Source organism: Trichoplusia ni, chromosome 16, assembly GCF_003590095.1.
Source record: "Trichoplusia ni isolate ovarian cell line Hi5 chromosome 16, tn1, whole genome shotgun sequence".
NCBI classification, from domain to species: domain Eukaryota; kingdom Metazoa; phylum Arthropoda; class Insecta; order Lepidoptera; family Noctuidae; genus Trichoplusia; species Trichoplusia ni.
Window position 1 is genome coordinate 10,131,522 of NC_039493.1, and position 23,214 is coordinate 10,154,735.

Sequence of the window (23,214 nt, forward strand, 5' to 3'; positions counted from 1 at the left end):
AGAAAGTTAATAGACTTTAATCACATCATACAGTTCAGACTCAAGACACCTAGTTTACTCATGAGAAAAAAGCAGGAGTAGTCGAATCAATATTTTAATTAACAAAACAAATCAGAAATAGTCAGAGCTACTCTAAGCTAGACAGCTCATCAATAATGCTAATACCGACCGATCCACGATAGAGTCGCTAAATTAATGATACCTAAAAAAAAAACATGAGTATAAATTAAATCCGATAAATTTTAAAACACAACATGAAATTTCCATTCAAATGTATTTAAAATTTGATAACAGTATAGCACAAGAAAAACAATTACAAAATTCGTTTAAAAATGGCTGGGTGTCACTTTTGGGTAAGGTTTTGCGTATCATGAGTTCCTGAGCCTAAAGGAACTTTGTGAATAAGTATCAAAGTAATGAGATGTAAATAATTCACATTATAATACTTTACGCCACGATTTTTATCTTTACTCAATCGATATTCACTTTCAACTTCAAAAGATTATTAATTTCAGAAAGAAATACTAAAGAACTTGGATGAAAATTATGCCTTTAGGTCTGCAAAAATTGTAGACCTATCATGTTCTAAGAGTCTAGTTATCTGGAAATTGATCCCCTAAAAATAGAGAAAAATTAAATAAAATATGAAAGGAATGGGAAAAGAAGTTTCTACGAAATAGTATTTCAATGGCATTAGTATGTAGACGTAAATTACATAAAGCAGACCACAGCTAATTGCAATTCTAACATCCCCTCTCGATACTATGTCTCCATTAAAAAGTATTCTGGATATCAGATAAGCAACCGCTCTCAGGAAGCTTAGAATCGGGAATCTGGTGAAGACGAACTAGATTTCCTATCCCAGCGCTGCAGAAATAAAGCAAAAGAATAACAAAAGATAAGTCATGACTGTCAGCTTTCTAGCAATACTCTGAGTCTGGCTCACTGACTGACCCCCCAAGGACAAGTACAAACAATCCCTATGCCTACCAATATGTTTACATCCGCATATCAGCCTATTGTCTTTTGTCGTCAAGGCTATATAAACTCTATCGACCCAATTTGAGCCACTTGAAACTAACAAGGGTGTCTTACTCGAGCCCGCATTGAAATTGTATAAAGGGTTACGTTTAGAAATCTGGATATTATCGTCCTTAATGACTGTAATTAGAGGATTTAGGTGGTAAACGCAGCAATTTGAAGGAGCTTGATATTATAAAGGAATTATTGGAATTGATTTTGGAAAGTAATAAGATGTTTGAGATGGGAACATTTGTATGAATTATGCTTTGGTATTATGAGTTTGAGGATCATGCCCACGCAGGCAATAGTATAAGCGACTAATCTCACATTGATATTACATAGGCTATGAATAGCTGGTTCATTGAAAAGGAGTTTTGTACTATGAGCTAATCAAACGATATATGACTATAAAACTAATACTAATTTAATATTCTTGATCTGTGTCCTCTTCTCTTAATGGTATGTATAATATTCTTTGTCAAAAAGTCACACTTCATAATCTCAAAAATGTGATGCCTTGCAAAAATGTGACAGTAAAAATGCGTTTTTATAAATTTGTCTTGTCCGGAACAAAATATAGCTGCTAAATTGGTTGACCGCAGAGAAAAATGACTATCATTTATTAACCTTTTTATTTACCAGCAATGTTAATTTTGTTTACAGCCTCTAAACCTTCCTTAATTAAGGATTTAATGCCAGTTTATGTTGCGTTATGACGCAATGTTACAATGAAGGAAGAAATTTTAACGTTTAAGCCATCAAATTTACTTAAGATTTCTGTGAAAAGCGTGAATTTCTTCTATTAATCTTCTAACTACTTTCGCTGCAGGTAAAACTTTTTCTAAAGACTTGTTTCAAAGAGATTTGTCCGCAAATAATACTTACTCTAAAAGAGAAAAATTTTACAATCACACATAAACCGTAACTAATCTAAAACTCTACGTTTAACAATTTCACCAGCCGTTTTATTACCCCTTTATTTTATTTTTATTACCATGAAAACAAAAGAGGTATTATTATCATTGCAAACACAATAATCCCCGAGACATGTTACCGTCATCTGTCCCGTAACAAATCTTCCTCTTTTTGCCAGTCACGTCATATCTCTGATTTCACCCTAAGGAGGTTATATTAATTCCATGTTTTGCCCGTACCGTCGTCTCTACCCAGTAAGAAACTTAATTATTAATCTGAAGGTACATTATTAAACAAGGTCACAGTCGTTATAATCTATCATATTATTATTCCAAAAATTGTGTCTCTAATGTATTGTAAAAATGTAAGTGATGCGCAGGAAAATTGAGTTTTATGTTCTGGTATAAAAATGAAAGTCATGCTAAAGTGACATATCATAAGAAATTATCCTTCTTGATTTAGCAAAAATTTGCAGTTTATGGAAATTTAGCACAAGGCACAAAAACATATAAATATGAAATGTATCTTACTTGTTAATTCTTGAAATTAAATGTACCAACTAAATAAATAATAAAAAGTTAGTAATTCTACGCAATAAAGTTTTCCCCACTAGTCCACACAATAAGCTACGTTTGCGTAGAAGTGATATTAAATTCCTCGTAACTTTCCTAAAGGTAGCTACTTCATCAAAGTTTAAAAGTGTTGCAAACTTCTCTAGCGTCTGAAACTTTGATGGAGGTATGCGAACTTTTTGCATGTAGTTCTTTTTGGTGCACTTTGTTTCACATCATATGATTATAATAGGAAAGAGAGTGTGAACATCCTTCGAATACGATCAGAACGTTTTGCACTGCGACTACTACTAAAAATGAAATCATCAAATATACATACCCTAAAATGCCCAAATCTAATAAAATAATGTTTTAGACAACTCAAAAATATTATATGAGTACACAAAAATAAAACGAGTTGAAAACTTTAACAACAATTATAGCTAGTAATTTCGAGTATATTGCAGTAGTTGCAAGAAAACTTGAAACTTGATTAAAAGCTGAGAGAAACGGTCTTTGTCATTTACAGTCGGATGAGTGTGATGAATGACGATCCTGGAAGCTACAGCTCGGTATTGGGGTTGTACTGACCCGGATAGACGAGTGTCCGGGGTATATTAAAGTCGGGAGAAGTTGACGAAAATTTCTAGGAATTCGTCAGACGTCGCTTTCAGAACGAATTTCTCTTTTTCACTTACATAAATAAAACTATATAAGAAAACTAGCATAACCTAAAATGCAGTTTTAGGCAGACACCCATATACCAATAAAGTGAGTTTTGAAATACAGTAAAATAGAGCCTAGGGCATTTTAGCATCGAAACAACAGAATGCACTCAATTCTACACAGTTTTGAGTAACATAAAACCTTTTTTTCAGCTTTATGCAATAAATATATTTTTGTTTATTTTAAGTGTAGTACATAATCAGATTACCATGTTAATATTATAACTAGTTTCAGTTATAATGTAATCATTGTCAATTGACAAAATATATGCATAAAGATGACAAAAATGTGATGATGCACCAAAACATACACCAACTTTCAAAAGGTTTTAAACGGTTTATCTAAGCAGGCATCTTTCAGCAGAGAATGTCCAACGGTTGAGATGGCGGTATTACTCGTATATGGAGTTCATAGTTATATACCTGCATGGTGACGTAACAACTATGATCTGTCGACGCGGTTTCATTAAACCCGCATCTTCGTAATGCGAAGGCACAATATGGAGTGTTGCTAGTTTTAAGGCTGCACCTGTAAAGAGCGAAGTCAGAACAAACGAAGCGCCCACGGCCGCACACTTCACTCATGTAGCTACACAAGTACCACTTTTAGTGATGAGCATCAAACTTATCGATAATTTAAAACTTTCGAGTCAAAAGAACGACACTGGAAAAACTCCAGTTCATTTCTCGCTGTGTTCGCAAACCCAAACCGTGCATAAATAATTCTAAACAATGAAAGATCATTAATAATTTGGTATTGTACGTCAGAACTTTATAATTAGTAGGCGTAAAAAGAAGGCTGGTTTTAAGGCTGTACCAGATGTTTGTGTATGTGGTAGTTAGAACAATTGGAGCCTACGACCTATGCTACCCTCTATACGAATAAACAAGGAGGTTTGTGTTTTAGTGATGTGGTTAAAAACTATCGATATGTTTCGTTACTTTCTGGGATAATAAGGGTTACTTTAATTCTATAATAGTGAATACTAAACTTATCAAAAATATTATGGATAAACATTTAACTTTTATCAAGAAAAAAACAGACAGTTTGCAGTTTTGGTAAGCTGAGTGTTTGTTGGAGATTTTTCATAGTTCATTAAACACTCTTTCTAACCCTTTTATTAATTGTAGATGTCCAGTGAATCAACTTCTTTAATCAAATTAATCCAAAAGTTAAGAACTAATTTAAAGATAGAATCTCAAAATCACATATCAATCGCCAATGTTCTTTCTATCAAAGGCACTTGTATCGACATTAGTATCGCACATCACTAGACCGTAGTACAATTGCAAGGCCACGCTTTGTGCCGGCGACGAGGCTCGTAAGTACATTTCGCTGACATTCCTTTGGACAGCTGTACATGAATAAGAACACGAACTCAGATTTATGCGACACGCGATTTAAAAAGGGTAAGTTGAGATTTTATTGTCTTCAGTTTTCTATTCAACTATTTTTGATATAGATGGCTACGAACAGTATCTATTATTTGATATTATTACAGATAAGGGATATATATGACTATGACTTTGTTTTGGAATACCTAAAAACCTTAGGAAAGGTTGTTGATGTCTCACCCCCACATATTTTAAACAGCTTAGGAAATTTTTATCAAATATGTCGAAGAAATTTGTATATATTTCACCTTTAATAAGAAAAAAAACAAATAGACTTGAAATCTTTAAACCAATTGGGAGCTATGATGCTGCGGATAGACGCTTTTTTTGTGTCGAGGGTTAAACAGTCGTGTGTGCACTGCGCTCTGAGGCGGACGTTGCGACACTGTTCATAATAATACATATTATTATCGTGTAGCGCGGCGCAAGCCGACGCTCGTAATTTTGTGGCCATGAGTGACAAACTTGTGGCAAATGAACTGCTGGCGTTCCTGCAGCAGAAACTGGACGTGATGGACGAGGTGTCCGCCGTCCAGATCTGTGTCACGAACTTCAGCGAGGATGACATCGCTGCTGCGAAGCTGTTGCTGTTCCGGTCGCTCGATAAGGTCGAGCAGATGGTGTCTCGTCGGCGCGACGGGACTAAGACAAGTGTGCAGGACATTATCACGCTACTGAAGTGTACCGATCCTGACGACGTGCCGACGTTTGTGGCGAGGGACTTGAACAAGTTACCTCCAGTCACATTCGACCACGTCGACGTTACGAGCCTTTTGAAAGACATTGTGTCTTTGAAAGCTAGTTTAGCTGATGTGCAGAGGAAGTTGGAGACATCACAGATGACCGTCGCAGACCTGCGCACAGAACTCAACGAGTTGCGCAACTCTGTGGCGTTAACTGGGTCACCGGCGCGTGTAAGCTACGTAAACACGCGCCGAGGTGCTGGCTGCCTCGACACATCAGTCACGAGTTTCGCGTCAGCAGTTTTGTCGCCGGCGCCGATTGCTGCGTCTGCGTTTCGCGCGCCTGGTGTGCAACGCAGCCCCGGTCCCGTCCCCGCAGCTCCTCCCCGCAGCGCTGCCCGAACGACGCGACCCTCTGACCCAGAGGTCACTGTGAGCGTTCCCACTGCTCCCCCCGCAAAGCCCGTGGCCGTAAAGGAGAAAACCCGGGCTGATGATGACGGCTTCGTGACGGTGCAAAGGAGGAAGCGCCGTCAGAGGAGCTGTAAGAACCGCTGCGGCAAGGCTCCTTCTGAGCCCAACGAAAACCTGCGTGCCGCGAAGCCGAATACGCCGGTGTACATTTCCCGTCTTCACTACACCACTGACGCGGAGGACATCGTCAAGTACGTTCGCCAGAGGCTGAAGTTCGTGCCGAGAGTGCAGCTGCTGGAGTCGCATCGCAACGTCAACTTCAAGGCGTTTGTGGTGCGCATACCAACATGCTACCTGCCTCAGGTGATGGACGAGAGCTTCTGGCCACAGAATGTGGTATTTCGTCGGTTTCGCGGACAAGTGCCACCGGAACGCACAAAGACATAGTGCACCAGTGTTACTAACATAGATTTAAGTTGTATTTACTAACAAAATTGTTATTATTGTATGTATACTTAGGTTAAGGTATTTGTCTATGGGTCTTTGTTACCTGATAATAAATGATTTATTATTATTATTATTATATAAACAAAATGTACCTACTGTCTTAAAATTATACAAGACAATGCTAGAAACGTCTTCTCACTAATCGGTTACATTTATCACAAGATTTGCCAAACAAATTGAAGTTACAAAGCCGCAGAAGTTTGAACCGACAACTTCAAAGATGGTTAATATTTCAATGAGGTTGATTGGTTGGTGTCGGGGCACTTTGGGCTTGTAATAATTATATCCGTACAATTTGGCACAGTCAGCAAAAAAATCCGGAACTATGAAACTTGTAAGATTTTAACGTGAAATAAGCACTTATTATATAAATAGATATAACATTAAATGCAGAAAGCCAGTTTTCCGGTTAGAGAATAAAAGTACTTTGATACCAAAAACGTACCATTTTTTATCCCATTATTAAGAAGGTTTTAAACATTTATAAGTGGGATTGGTATCAGAATTTTTTAAATGTCTTGCAATGCTGACCTTACACTTATACCCAAATATTCAAATTTTCATTTATTTAGGTATTTTATAGTTTCTGGTGTTTCTAACAACTTCCATATACGGTTAGAGCATCAATTGAATTGTGACCTATAGTAAAATAGACCTGAATTCAGAAAGTTACTGAAAATCCCCATAAACTTGTAATTGGTAGCAGGATTTTAGATCACAATCATTAAGATTCAATTCGACAAGCAATTCAAATGAACACCTTTTCCGGACATAGGATGACTCTTTGTTTAACTAAAGGAAGGTCATCCTTAAGGTTATAAAAAATCATGTTGTACCTGTGCTTTGAATAATGCAATACTTGGCTCCCGTTGTAAAAAAGGCGTAGTAAAATGCTTTGATGTCGAGCTGAATTACCTAAGTATTCGGAACCGGCTTGGGTTTTATATTTTTACCCGTAAAAGGGTTACGATTTTCTTTACTTCCAAGGGCTTTCCGAACTGATTTTCTATTAGGTATAAACACGGCTGTGTTGCTTACTATGCTCTGGTTTCATTAGACTTTGACAGCATTCCTTCAGGAGCAATGAAATGACTAGTCATGAGTAATGCTCTTAAGTCTATTCTTCCTTCAATTTTGTTGTTTCGATTGATTCTGAATTGACAGAAGTTTAATCGTATTAATTTAGTATTTCTTATTGTAAATCAAGAGGTATGTACCTAAGGTGATTAGACTTTTATGTAAAGGCTACCATAATAACACTCCTTACTTTAGTTTTAAACAGTGGATATGTTTTATTTTAATGACAAAAACATACAACCGACTTTGAATCAAAATTACTGAGCCAAGCTAGATGATTTTTTTAAGGGATAAATGACACCAGCTACCTATCCTAGGTCAGTGACAAAAAAAAAGAAATCGGTTCATTCAGATCGAGGTAACAAACAACAAATTTTGAACCTCCTCTTTTTTGAAGTAGGTAAAAAACTGGATTTTTGGACCCGGTACTTGATTTTTTACAAAGTTTAATAAATAAAGTTATTCATTTTTTAGAAACCTATTGTTACGGAATACGATTATATTTTTTTGCTTCACAAGTCCTTTGTAATTATGTCACGGCGTGGTCGTAAAAAATACTGAATGACGGACATCAACTCTTTTCAATAACTTTTCACAGTGAATGTTCCAGTTAAGGTTCAGTGAAGAAAAATGCCATTGTTCGTAAAGATAATTAATTTATTAATTACAAAAAAAATGTACAGCCACTAAAACAGTTCAGTTCAGTTCGGTGAATGAAAGAACGAAAGTTCGGTTTTATTTTTTTAATGAGCTACGTATGCCTAATTTATATATTAAGCTTACTTGTCACCAATAATGCAATATGAACTCAGGTAAAATAGTTATACTAAGACATAATTAATACAATAATAACGCATAAAAACTTTGCGACACTTAAACATATGCGAGAAACTAATAACAATTATTTTGGGCAAAAAAGTATTTTTTAAATTATTTTTAAGTGGAGAACTGTTAGTCTAAATTAAGCCTTACCTTCAAGAAAAGCATCGAATTGATTGCGCTTAAAAATGACATTGACTGAACAAATTACATGTACGAATAAACTCTTACCGATGACATTTTAATTTCGATACGATTGTTATAAGCAACCTCTTTATACCCTCATTTAAATTTCCATTACCGGTATTTTGTTTTATCGCCGTAGAAAAATCCGTTACGGAGAGGCGATGGTTAATCAAATATTTTTCTAATATATTCAGCGTAGCCGACGAAGTTTTTCAATTTATTCACGAATTTATTTTAAAAGTTCCTTAAGTAGGCAACAACTTGAAGTACTGCGGTAGATAGCTTCACTTACATAATTATTAAAGAAAGTACTAAGTAGGTATCATTTATCATAAAATTTAAGCTTAGTGCTAGTGCCTTTTACTAACTTTTTAATGAGCTCACTTGTTTTCCTTCCTTGTATTAGTGTGAATGTGTGAGTAAGTTGCAGGTAAATCGTCGCCGAGCTAATTTTGATGAAACTATGGAATACTAAGTGGTACCATGGACATGTGACTTGAATGTATGTAAACAAAGATTTAAAGGTAAGTGCTCAAATTATTGCATCTCGATATCACTCTGCAAATTATAGAATAAGAAAAAAAACTATCCCACATTATGAAAGAACATAAAATCTTACATTTTAATTACATTAACATCGAACATAATTTATCGTCAGCGATCATTAATTTAGTTAACCAAAATTAATTACAGGCAACCAGAGTACCATTTGGGTACAAACCACGGAGTTTCCTTTAAATAAATCAAATTACGTAATGTACCAACTAAAAATATTAAAAAAAGTGAAATATCATTTTCCTGATGTCAAATATAATTAAATACTTTGATTGGTTGACGCTTGTACAATTAAAAAGTCATACCGACTCGATAGAAAAAAGTCTACAAATAAATTTTGCCAAAGTCAAGTCTTCCTTATAAAAATACAACATTTCAAAATCAAAGACAAAAGGCAAATGAAGGAATATAATTTCCTCATAAATTTATCACAGTCCACCCTATACGCTTATTGACTTTCACCATATTACAACAGAAAATAGATTAGGCTCTATTTATCTATTATAACTTCCTGTAATGGTATTCCATGTAGTTTGTAAAGCTATTAAGAGTCCTCCACCCCTGTCTGTTATAATAAACGTTCCGACGTTTACACAGAAATAGCAGAACCGCAATCATGTACAAAATGTCAACAGTAGTTGCAAAAAGGTATGTTAGGATTGTAGAAAGTGAAAATCTCGGCGGGAAACAGACGCGGTCTCTTGTGGACTCGGCTACCTTTAAATGTTTGGTTTATTACATCCAATGTGTGATCTATTTTTCATTTGTTTTACGGTCTTGGTAAAAGTTTAAAAATAGAAACCATTGGATAGATGGAATGATTCTTTTTTTTTTATGGACCTCAGAACACAGAATCTTGAATATAAAAAAAGTTCTAAGAAGTTTAGTTTACGTGTTAATTTTTGAATTCTTTTGATATGCCTGATAATATGTTAATTGTTTTGTATGAATGAGAGCGTTTCAATATTATAAATAGCCTGAACTAAGATGTTATTTTAATAGTTATACTAATATAGCTATTATAAAAATCTTTTGTACGTTTCGATCGATTTATTATCCGTTCTAGTTAAGTCAGTTTTTTTGCAATGAGTATTCCGTATCACTAGGCAAACAAAAAATCAATCGGTTGGATGACAACTCTTGTGGATAGCTTCACAATTTTGAAAACAACTGTGAAGCTATCACGGTTCATAAGAGTAGGCATAATGACTTATATATGGACAGACAGCGAAGGATTTGCATTAGTAAGGGTTTTTTACCCTTTGGCTGCGGAACTAATCTTTAATCCTACAAGTCGTTGAAAGAACTCACTCTACATCGGTATTGCTGTTGTCGACAGTTGGTTTAGATTAAAACTAAGTCATGTGCACCGCGATACCTCTCCAGAGCATATTAATTAACAAGCGAGAGCGGATGTTTTGCTTAGATACACAACACAATTACGTCATCGTTCCTGTTTTCTAAGTACACACTGAATATATACACACTAATACAGGACAGGAAATTAGTGTCATGCTTGATGATATAGACAGCTTTTGGGAAGCATTGTATTGTACTTATGAGTATTTTTGGGGTAAAATGAAGTAATGACTACGATTGTTGTAATACAATTGTTTTTGTAGCGAGGCGGCAGAAAAACACTATCGGTCAAAATTTCATCTGCTAAACTATCACTGAGAAGCCTTTCCTTTGGAAACGAAACCCTATAAAATGATCTCCATTTGATGACGAAAGTATTCATTCTTAATCTTACCTAAATATTATCTCAATACGTTCACGTTTTTACATCACTAAACTACATAAAAATATCAAAAACCTACCCAAATAGCGTAAGTGTAAACTATGTTGACTTATCGTATTTACACATGAAAACGTTGTGTCGCTTTAGATACATAGTTGCGTTATTTTTATTGCCTCAGGGGTGTCACTTCAGGGCCTTAACTTAACAGTACGAAAACGTAGCCCTTAAATATGTAGCCCAGAGGAAGTCCTTAATAAAGATGGAGGTGTATAATGTTTGGCACTAGGGACAAGACAAGTCTTAAAGTGTTGCAGTGAAAGGGTTGCATCGAAAACCCTTTTAACCGACTTCAAAAAAGTTTTCTTTTTGGCGGTTGGTTTTTATTCTTCTCAACTGTCACTCTTGGACGATTTTTTAAGGCCTGGGAGTCCTCGCGAGTTTTGCACGCCTTAGGGAACAAGAATAAAACATTCTTCATTCTCAATTATTACAAGGCAACTTTAAAAGCGTTCGAATAATATTTTCATGTAGAAACTACAAGTATCGAGTATATTTCGTGCGGTCTTAATAGGTTTAGATTTAGTAACAGATAATCTACAACGAGTACATTTAAGAATTTACTCTACACGTCGCAAAATTATTTCATCCTATAAAGAAATCTCATAGAAAAAGTTTAGGTTCCCTTACATCGGCTGACCCATTGAAACATGCATGCGTCAGCATTCCTCATCTCTCCGCCTCTCCTCAATTTTTTACTACCTAATACTGGAAGGGTATATTGGTGATGCTACTGAAATACTTTTCCCTGTCGCATATTTTGTATTTTTGTGGGAAACATCTTAAGTGATTCATCAGTTGAAATATTTTGGGCCTCTTTTTTCAGCTGTATTCATAAATGAGACTGATATAAGTGACGTTCTTAAATGTATTTGTCTCTACATTCCATTTAGAAATGGCAGAGAGAGCACGAAATTTAACAGCCATTTTGCTCAATATCTTTCTTGAAGTGATATCAACTTTATTGAAGAAAAATGATACCCGCCTATAGGCCTCCCACTGCTAACACTTCAACCTTCAGTACTTCCGTTAATCAGTGGTGTTTTAGAATAATTATGAAAGTACATATTACTTTGAAAATGTCACATAGGTAATTTTCCGGACTGGTTGAACTTAGTAAATCGAGCACAACATAACAACATGATGTATATGTAGTGATGTTTGAGACGTACTTATATATAATACGCTTACGACATTCTCATAAATTACACAAAAGCTAGTTTTTCAAGTAACTCAGTATTGTGAACATTCGCCTTCGCTTATTTGAAGCACCACACTGCATTAGGGTAGGATAACAATGGGCATCACAAATGCCTTCAATATCTTTGACCCAACGTAATCCTAGGTCTCGAGATTGAAAACATATTGTAAAAATATGGTAACATACGGACAATAATGTAAGGCGTATTTGTAATAACGTGTTCTTAATAAATTCTACACAGTCTTTTCAATATGCTTTACGCTGGTTATATTATCTCCCGAATACAATACGAGATGTTTGTTGAGTATTTATTGAGTACTCGAAAGGTAAAATGGAACTGTTGTGTGGATGTAAGTCATTCCATCGCCAGGCTGTAGGTATCAAAACACCCGTGATAGCTATACCATTGAAATTTTCACGGTTTTTTTTTTGTTATTAAGTAATTTTTATGATGTAGGATAGAATGTGCGAAATTGGGGTTAGCAGACGTATGGCTTCTTTTAAATAAAGAAAAATCAAGCTTATCAGAAATGAGAGTCGAGAGCTCGTCACTGACAGAAAAATCTCAAACTGACTCTTTTGATAGATAAAATTTTACATAGAGTAATACCAAAACTGAAATTTAATAAAGTCCAGATCCAACTGAATATTTTATAAGTGTTTTTAAACATAGTACAACGGACTACACACTTGTCGTAGTTACAGATATGAAATTAAAACAACACTTCAACCGGGCTGGATATCAGTAAACTATAAAAATATTTGCTACTGACGGCATACTCCACTTTACACGTTGAAAGTTGTTGAAAATTTCATTCCTGTTACACACTAATTAAAGTTGTAGATATTATTTTGTATGTTGTGTAGCAGATATGTAGATGTCTTTATACAATTTAATATTATACGTAAGAATAATCAACAGCCGATCCAAATGTATGCAGCAAGTCCAATATTTAAGAATGGATGAAGTGCTGTCAAACTATTCGAAATTCAGTTTTTAGAGTTACAGAGATATTATTGCATATATCATAAGGAACATTGTGAGCAGGATTATTTAATTTCCCTTCTTGGAATTTTCCCAAAAATATTCAATGAAATTAGGAAGCTATTTTTCGCATATATTGTAACTGAACTTGTGCATCGCATTCGAGATGTGACAAATCTGAGGTTTTACTAGACTAATTTTGGTTATTTTATATGAATCAATAAATCAAATACCTATATACCTACTGCTATACAAAAGAATTCGTGTTGAATTATAATATGTAACGTAAAAACCTTTCAAAACCATTTCACCCTGTCCGGCTTAAAGGATCAATCAGCCAGTCTGCAAGGTAGGATATTCATAACATTGTTTTGTTTTTAAGGGAATGGGTTGGTTAATGGAACATAGACCGGTAAAGGAAATGCCTCTAGATTGCTGTAGTATGTACTGGAACTAGTGTCGGCTTACATATAAATTTGACATAAAGATAATAAACGTTTTATGTGCCCCATTGTTTTTTTTTCATAAATATTTTGAACGTATAAGCATTTTTATAATTATTAAACCAAGTTTTGTTTTTGATATCAATGTGTTCAAGGGAAGCTATTGACTATCTTGGATCCCGCAAAGTAATTAATCATAGGTAATAAATAACGTTCAGAAGCTAAGATAGGTCGTAATCTATTAAAAGCGATACGCCTACACTAAAATCCTTATAATTTTCCATTTACTTCTCTGTCTTATTTATTCTTTAGACAAAATATAATAACTGTCAGCGTAACCTATGATACATGGTGGCTTTTCTCCCGGATAGTGGCCGTAATCTATTCAAACGGTAATAATACGATATTGTGAAATGACAGCTATTTCTATGATTGCATTCCTGGAGCACATTTTTGTCTTTTTGGTCCGATAGCTAATACTCGGAGAAGGTATTAGGAGATTTTATTAATATGTGGTGTAGGAAAGATAGAGGGAAGTGTGAAAAGATTTGGGGGAGGCCAAGCACTGGCACTGGGGCACCATAAGCTAGGGAAAAATTATATGTGTATGTGAATGAATAATGTCCCAATTTGAGGAAATGTTATTATTTCTCTCTGCTCTAGTCTCGTTATAAATGGTTTGATATTGGAATGTGTTTTGCGTGTATTGTTTGTATAGGTTATATATATATATTTTTTTTTTATTCTTTAACTTTCACACAGCGCCATCTAGTCTCAAACTAAGCAGAGCTTGTATTATGAGTACTAGATAACTGATAAACATACTTATATATTTCTAAATACATACACAATATAGTTAAAATACACCCAGACACAGTACATATGATCGTGCTCATCACACAAACATTAGTCCTGGGTGGGAATCGAACCCACGACCTCCGGTATAGCAGTCAGGGTCACTAACCACTAGACCAACAGGCCAGTCAGATAATTATTACTACGTACTTAGATTGTTGCTTAATGAGCCTTTAGTGGCAAACTTAATTTATCTTTGAAAATAGCTTGGCCTAACTTGGATTAGACAAAGGATGGTTATTAAAATTATAATACATTTTTTTAAGTTTGTCTTATCTATTTGCAGATCAAATTGAAAGTAGATTTCATGATTTTTGTGTGTAGGTACTAAAAAGTCATTATATTTTTTTTTGTTTACTTAGTTTTAAAACGTTGAAGTTAAGTAAATGAAATTTTATTATAAAAAATGTTTCAGGATTTTTTCAAACAAAATCTTTGAAAAAATAATATTTAAAATCCAATTTCATACTCCCTTTATTTAAACTCAGCAAATACAATTATCTACAACGCCGAAGTTCATTGCCTTCTAAAACCATTAATTCTTACTTATATTGACCCTACAATGATGCATCAATTATACGTAGATCACAATTTTTTTTGGAATTGAGCTTTTGATGCAGTTTTCTACTATCTATTTATCCAAAAAAAGTTTTTTTTTAAATAAAGCTTCATAAATTTTTTCAAGATAAGTCTGACGAATCCAAAATCGATGAAGTTTAATAGCTCTATTGCGGTGTTTCTATAGCTACATTCAAGTTCCAGCGCCAGATAAGCACCTAAACGGGTGAACCGGTATGGGTCTGGATGTTTTTATTGCCAGTTGTTTTTAATTTTCAATTTCACGATGTTACATTTTAAAATGCAAACTTTGCTATTTCAGTTTCTAAATAAAAGTAAATTCTATTCAACCTCCTCATTTACAACTGGTAGTTTCTGATATTAGCGCGTTCAAACAAACAAACTCTTCAGCTTTATATATTAGTATATATAGATAAGACTGTCAGAAGTTCTAAAACAAGTCTCTTTTAATACACTGAATCTATTTTTGACAAAGTTACGTAATGTATTTAGTAGAATTAACGGCTCTAACTTTTAATTAAGTTTAAATTCTACAGTTAAAAGTTTTACTGCTTCCAAATGGTCTTATTAATTTGTTTTATTGGTCTTTTTTACTGTGTAAGTAGCTACGTAAGTATTTATTTAATAATGAAACATGTATCTCACAGGTTTCATTTATTGTTTTGTATAATAATTGAAAATATTAGTTTTAATAGTACCGGTGAATAACGAGTTGCCGTCATGACACTTAGTGCTCAAAACAAATAAGTTGGCAAATGAAATTGTCATTAACTGACAATGCTTAAGTTCGATCTTAATATTTAGCTTTTATTTGTTATAGCACCAACCAAATCTGAAAATTCAAATATCTAGCTAAGTATCACGATTTATGACAAACAAGCTTGCCTGGTAACATACAGTGGATCCTAAGTATTAGGGGTCCGTTTGTACGCTTTAGGTAAGAGTCAATGAAAATTCACATATTTCTTTTATTTAATTTTTTAATCGTCTATCGATATAGCGTTTATCGCTTGTGTCCATCGCGAGATAGCAATATTTTACTACTCTATTATTTTGACTTCATCTTTTGTAGCTTACCTAATATCAAAATAAAAATCGTATTCATCATTTAACTTAGCAAAACACACTGACTATACTGAAAGTTATATTGGTTGAAAACTTTCACTGAAATCTGTGTGTGATGGGTGCACATCTTTCGTTGCGCTCGTAAATCTACATAAAAGGGATGATCAATGACTCTAGGATGATAAAACGAATGTGCAGATTGTTTTTTGTGGTCGCGGTTAAGAGTTTTTGGTCCCTAACTTCACTCGCATCCCGGTTTTTATTTGGTTCGTTTTATTGGACTGTTTAAGTGTCGAGCTTCTGTTGTGATACTGATAGTCTTAACTGAATGAAGTTAGAACTTAGTTACTGTACAATTTAGGAAGATGTCTACGTAGGGTTAATGACGGCAAGAGAGTCCTATGGCGTGTCTGTTGGTACGATATTTTGATTTTCGGCTTCGTAACAATTGTCTACATTAATTTGATTAATATACATTCAATAAAGTTATAGACTGGTTAATATATTATTTACAGGCTTTATTTAGGGATATTGTGGGATAGATACAAAAGCACAACATTCAAATATTGCCCGCGCGATTTTAAGTTACGGAAAAGGACTTAGATATTATTAGGTTTATAGAATTTCCTTTTTAATAAGCTCTAAAACCTTAATTTAGATTAGGCTTGAAGCTATAAAGTCATGCGCTACCACCGAACTGCCAAGAACATTCTAGAATTGAAACAGTTTATTGCAGTAAATGTCCTCAACAGCATAATCGCTTAAATCATCTGAATTAATAAGTTTTATTCGATCGTGATACAGTACCTATATTAAATTAAATGCCTTAAAGAACGTGTTTTATGAAACCAAAAGGTTTATTATCGTAATTCTTTGTATATAAGAGCTGACAATAGGGATGATAACTGGGTATAAAAAGAAAAAATTCTTTTGTCCCTCAGTTAGATAACTGAAAAGTATGAGACACGTATTTTTTCCTTTTTCAGAAAAACTAGAATTGACAAAGATTATCTGCTTTAAAGTTTAGGAGAAGGTGCTTGTGACGTAACAATATGGTAAAATTTATACTCAATCGTGACGTCAAGCGTAAGTTTCATTCACTGTAATTTGGTCAATTCAAAAATACGTATCCATTATTATACAAAAACTACAAGACGGACATTGCAAAAAAAAATTGTCATCATCCCTATTCAAGCAGTTATAGGTATACGTCTAGTTCCCGAATAAATTACGCTACTTGCCATATGACATCCGACTAATTATAATAAAGTGCCAATCCTGGGCTGTTAATAATTAATGCGTGAGTTATGGTTAATGTAATATGCTACAACAAGTTCATAATGAAATCTACTTATAAGGTAACCAAAAACAGTTCAATACTCGTCAAATATAATGCTAAGCAATATTTTTTAATTGAATGGTCAAATTTAGAACATTGAATATAATTATAACATGTATTGATTATTATAATCACTCAAAAAATTAAAATATAAAACTATAAAAAAGGTCCAAATCGGTTCACCCGTTTAGGAATTGCGGTGCCACAAATATACATACACGGACATATAGACATACAGACTGACACAGCGGCTAAATTTCTTCAACACTCCTCTTTTCGCGCCGCGTGTTCAACATTTCTAAATAATTTTATTTAATTAAACAAATTTTGAAACATAAATCAATTTTTGTCAAGCAGTTTAAACTGTCGTCATACAATGTTTTAAATAAACTACATAATATGTACAGTCAGCATTTGCTCGGATGATGAGTCTGAAATTAAGTAAATAATTATAAACATATTTAGTTTATTTGTAAACAAGGAGAAAATGTTTGATGAGTGTCAATGAGAGCTGTATTTAAATCGAGGATCAGACAAATCGGTCTCAGATCGTTTTTAATTTCAACGTTACAATGAAGTGTATTACGCAAATCGTACTTAAAAGAATTTTATTACTTTCAATCGGTAAGTTTTTTTTTTAATAACTAAAAATTAAGGAATTTAATCCTTGTGTGCCCGTACACAAGGATTAAATTCCTTAATGCGCAGTGTTCCAAGTCACATGCAGGCTTTAGCGTGCTGACGATGACGTGAATCACTCGGCTATCCGTGAAGTCTTAGTAGTAATTTTGTATTTAGTAAAAACTTTAGTGTATAAATTGTTAATTGCTTATGTAAACAACAAGTTTTAACCGTCAAAAATAATCTAATCATATTCTAAGTACAGATTTTGTCTTTCATGTAAAAAATAATGCTAAGGTAATTAAAAAAAAGGGAAGGCTGCATTTTTTTCAGAAACTGGAAATTGTGCAGTATAATGACTATAATCATATATACAACAGGAAATCAATAAAAATAAACTTGGTATCCCTATCTACCTTTTTATGATATCTGTCTATTGCAGATATTCAAGAAATTTCACTTATTGTGAAATAGTTCTCAACAATATTTTTGCGGAACCCTTAGTGCCGCGATCCCGACTTGCACTTGACTAGATTTTTTATGTTACAGTCACCACGGTATCGTGTTGGCAGTACTTTACCCCTTTAAAGGACATCGTTTTGGACAACTCAAAGTTGGAACCTCGTAAGACTATTATTTAATTAAATAGTTTACAATATTTTATGCTACCAGACATAGTAAGAAAGCGTGTTGCAGATATAGCGCGTTATCTAGCTTTCACGGCTGCATTCATGTTAGTCTCAGACGTCATAACCCCCTTTTTGCTTGGTAAATCCGCATGGACGTCCACCTAATTGGGGAGGCAACATTTAGATTCTTACTGGCTAAACCTAAACTGCCCAGCTACGTCATCCGCGTTTTGGTGTCGGTAGAAAACAGCTAGATACCTGCAGAGCAGTGAGCAAGTTTCGCTCGATTAAAACGCGGTCGAATTATCAATGTGTCATGTTACAGTTATATGTACTTTCTTAATAATTCTAAGATACAAGGAAACCTAGAATATGAAATCGCCAACCACAAGTGAGCTAGTGTGGAGATCAATGCTCAACCCGTAAGGATAGTGTACGTATACACGGTGATTTTGTAGTCGTCTTACAAAAGCAGCCCAGTTCATGTATCCGACATAAAATACCCCTAGGCGCGATTTTTTTTTTATCATCAACTAAGATAATAAGTACGAAGAAAATTAAACAAAAGAAATCTGAAATATACTCTTAAAAATGATAAAATTGCCGCCGCCCGCGCCCCTTGTAACAAGGCTCGGACCGCGCTCGCAACAGAGCTGTGTTTCTAAAAAACTACGAATTGCATCATAATATTGAAAAAAAATTGCTTTTTTTTTCAAATCTCATAAATACCTATTTTTTTATCATGAACGTGTTCTAGTCATTGGATACATGAACTGGGCTGCTTTTGTAAGACGACTAAAAATCACGGTGTATAAGCTAATTAATGTAGGTTGCACGCGAGGAGATAATAATGTATAGTATTTTCATGAATTTAATTACATTCACCTGTTCGCTTTGTTTGAAGTCAGTCAAAATATTGCCAGTTTAATTAGACCGCAGCGTCCGATTCAATTCAGTCAATTGCATGAATATGTAGATATATTGCATTAATATGTATATTGCAGACAAATTAATATTTTGACAACTTGATATTATAATTAAGCGCATAGAGTTTGACGTCGATCCGTTTGTCGAATAAGCGAGAAAAAAAGGGAGAAATAGAAAAAACCTATTCTTAATTTGTGACTCATTCTTCCAGAACACTTACACAGTGACTACTACTTCGGGGATTGCAAGAGACCGAGCCAGATTTTCTATGCACATGTCCATCTTGATCATATGGAAGTTTTGGGAAAAATTATCATAAGGGTAAGACAATTATTCAAAAGCTTACACGATCCGACTCACTCCAAAATCTGCGTTACCAGAAAACGCCAATAAAGTTCATATTCTTTAAAAGCAATAAAAAGAAAAGGTTTCAGTAAAACATGATGTTCACACTGTTTCCTATCAAAAATCATTAAAGTTGTTGCTTTTCAGTTGGATAATTAATCTAAGATTATAATCTGTTATATCATGAATTCATCCATAGAACTTGTATTTGTGAGAGAGAGATAGAGAACTACACAGGTTATAGCGGTGTTCTTCTTCCACAAAAAGTATTCTAACTTTAAGAAGTGTTGTTTTTATACATTTTCCAGGGTTGGTTGGACTTGAAACGGATACCGACGTGTATTATACTAAGGAGTACAGCATACGCTTACGACTTGCTCAGAAGTACAACATACAACTTCCAGTTTTGCGTACCACGTATCACTTATTGTCACACACACAAACGTCACAAATATTATTATTACGAATGGTATTTACCAATGGACGTTGTTGGTGGTATGAATTGGGATATTTATTTCTATGGACCTCCAAACGTTGAGTGGCAGTAATAATAAAAAAAAAACTCTTAGTATTTTAAGGATGCCCAACTTTTTACCATGACTAAAGGAATATTATGCTGGTTGTGGAACAGAGATGCTGCTACACTGTGTATAGCGCTGTCCTGCTTCAACAATAATAATTATTTGACATTAAGACGTGGTGACCCTCAGTTGTGGGAATGAGATACCGCCTTACACGGTATAAACTGGTCTCGCTTCAACAATCTCAATAGTCTCATTCTAATAGCAATAGGTTACTAAGTAGTAGAAACACAGAAAAATACAATTTCGGTATCCTACTAATATTATAAACGCGAAAGTTTGTATGGACGGACTTATTAATATTTGTTCCTCTTTCACGAAAAAACCACTGAACGGATTTAGACGAAACATGGTACACAGATAGTTAACAACAGCTATATAATATAATAGTTCTTATCTCGGTGTTATGTTTCCGTGATATCATTTTCAATTTGTAGTGGTCTGGCCAGCGGGCAACAGACAGTATCTCATATCTAATAATAATTTGATGTCGAAAATGAAATGTATGTTTGCCTACATTGATTTGCTTTAATTTATTTTCCCATTTACATGATCGCATTCGGGCAAGGAATTATGTATTTCATAACGAGGTTTTGGTGGTCTTATCATAATCGATTTTAGATCGAAATTACAACAAGCCAATCCTAAATGATTTTTGAATACAATGAATTTGTTCCAGAAGCATTGTTTTATTTATATTTATTTTTAGAGCTGAGGGCTTACCAGCATCTCTTAAAGTAATAATATTTCGACTGTGGCTAAGATATGTCGCCCTACACCGAGTAGTACCCTGGGCTCCAATTCCGCTATTTACAATTGCCAATGAATGAATGGAAATTGGATTAAAATGAGATATAGTATTCTTCTAAGCAGAAAAAAATCTCTACTATATTTTAAATTATTGTGTTAGCCCTGTTCTGGTTCCACCCCATCATTAATATTATTGTAATAAATGAAGACTTGCTGTACACGTATGAGCATTTGCATATCATTTTAATGCACAACCAATTTTAAATATCAAAATATCTGAATCATTATCTGAATATATCTGAATTTTGTCAATTTTGTATAAGCCTTATGAATAAATCGTCTAATTATACTAACATAAATAATCGTACTAATACTATAAGTGTGAATGTAAGTTCAAGAAACAAAGAGTTTGTTTTAGTCGACTTGAAAAAAATCTTATATATTCCACGCGGGCGGAGCAGCAGTCGACCACTAGTTTACTATAAATTAGTAAATTACTTCTGGAAATGCATGTCTATTCGAGTTAGTGTGTTATACAAAGCGATCACACATGGATGTGCTTCACAAGCATGGATGAACTGGTCACTCGTGTTACGAGAATTTCATGAATGAAAATATAGAATTTTAATATCCAAATATGCTTTTAATCGTCATTTGAAAATGATGAATTGAAGTTAAATATTTTATTCGAAAAGTGACGTACATTCATTAGGTTCTCTACGTAAAAACACTTAATAAACAAAATGGAGTAAGTATAGTAACTCTTGTTGCTACTTTTGACTTGGACTTTTGTATACTATACGTAACAGTATAGACGTCTCAATAACCTCATAGCAGTCACACAGAAATCAATTTCTATTCATAAAATCCGATACCTAAGCACAAAGTTGATTGTTACATTCGTGCAATCAGAGGCGATTAAATCTCTAGAGCATTGAATTGCTGGCGCGGAACATTGCTCGTGAAAGCGAGCAGGCGCAGATGGCTCATTCTACATAACCTAAAATCCAATGAATTATTCATAATTGCCGTCACAGCGGTTGCGTATATTATATTTTTATATATTTTGCAAGATATTATTTATTCGGATGGATTGCCATGTTATTTTGAATTGATTTACAAACAGCTTATGTGTTTAATAGTACCTACCTAATCTGTCAGTTACAGAGAAATGTGTATGTAACTTTAAGAAACGGAATAGAATAACGCGTAGCCATCCATCAAGTCCTCCTGGCGTTTTGGTTGTCAGTGCTGATGGTCAGTGTTTTACAACACTTAGCTTTATGACAGAAGTTTAGTTATCACATATTTAAGTACTAATAAAAGATGGCAAATTAACTGAACTGAATTACTGAACTTTAAAGTAAAGTTCTTAGTATTTTTTATTGTTACGATAAAGATAAAAATATGTTTCTAATATTAATTCAAATATGAACCTATCTAACGGACAATAACAAATTTTACTTTTTATACCCAATAATTCATCCCTATTAGGTAGTTGTTAAAACTTGTCTAATCGCAGCTTGACAACCGGCGCCACCTCAGAATAAATACTGTAATATTTAGTAGGTATTTCTAAATAAATCTGGAATAATCACAAAGTCATTACTTAATGCTTACTATTAATGAACCCTAAGCTTTCCCTTTTGGGGTTAAATACGGGTTTTCCCAGGAATCGTCTTGGCGCCTTATAAATGCGACATTTAGATTTAACGATAGGTTAAATCCTGATTTCATAGTCCATATTGTTAAGGCTTTACATAGTAATTAATTCTCACGTTTAATGTTATATTCTTTGGAATTATCGAGCTTTAATGATATAGCAGGGCTGCTGAAGTGGTGGTAGCAAAACTTCTGTGCCCTGTCTGACATCCAGAACTGCAAAAAGCAAAGGGTCTACCACCACGCCTTAAAGTAAAATTATTATGGTTGTGATTCCGAAGCGTGAAGGTGCATTGCATGGCGTAAAGGGGTATCTCCCTTCCAAACCCCTTCAAGACGTGACGGTAGGTCCGCTAGCCTGTTAGCAGACCTTCAGCGAATTCGTTCTTAACCACTTCGCCGCAAATATGACTATGAATCACGTGTCTGACAGAAGTAGATGAAGTAGAGATAGTTATACTAGCTTTTGAGGCTTAATTGTACTTTAGCGACGATATAATTTTACCTGCAAGTTTAGCATTTCACAAATTTTATAGCGTTGGCTCTCGCGCAGGTATTTTAATCAAGTGATGTCATCTTTCAAA

General features: G+C 34.2%; 2 protein-coding genes across 2 annotated transcripts; both read left to right on the top strand.

The window, feature by feature from the left end:
* The first annotated feature begins 5,061 nt into the window (after window positions 1-5,061).
* On the top strand, window positions 5,062-6,153 carry LOC113502111. Its single transcript, XM_026883490.1, has one exon. The coding sequence runs from the start codon at window positions 5,062-5,064 to the stop codon at window positions 6,151-6,153; it is 1,092 nt and encodes a 363-aa protein (XP_026739291.1).
* A 6,027-nt stretch (window positions 6,154-12,180) lies between these two features.
* LOC113502112 lies at window positions 12,181-20,347 on the top strand. Its single transcript, XM_026883491.1, has 4 exons — window positions 12,181-12,199; window positions 18,286-18,360; window positions 19,504-19,613; window positions 19,946-20,347. The coding sequence occupies exons 1-4, from the start codon at window positions 12,181-12,183 to the stop codon at window positions 20,183-20,185; spliced, it is 444 nt and encodes a 147-aa protein (XP_026739292.1). The 3' UTR covers window positions 20,186-20,347.
* Window positions 20,348-23,214: the final 2,867 nt, after the last annotated feature.

Coding starts and splice junctions, on each gene's coding strand:
- LOC113502111 (XM_026883490.1), top strand. CDS start 5,062: ATGAGTGACAAACTTGTGGCAAATGAACTGCTGGCGTTCCTGCAGCAG.
- LOC113502112 (XM_026883491.1), top strand. Junction 18,361..19,503: donor CAACTCAAAGTTGGAACCTC/GTAAGACTATTA, acceptor TCATTCTTCCAG/AACACTTACACAGTGACTAC. Junction 19,614..19,945: donor TGGGAAAAATTATCATAAGG/GTAAGACAATTA, acceptor TACATTTTCCAG/GGTTGGTTGGACTTGAAACG.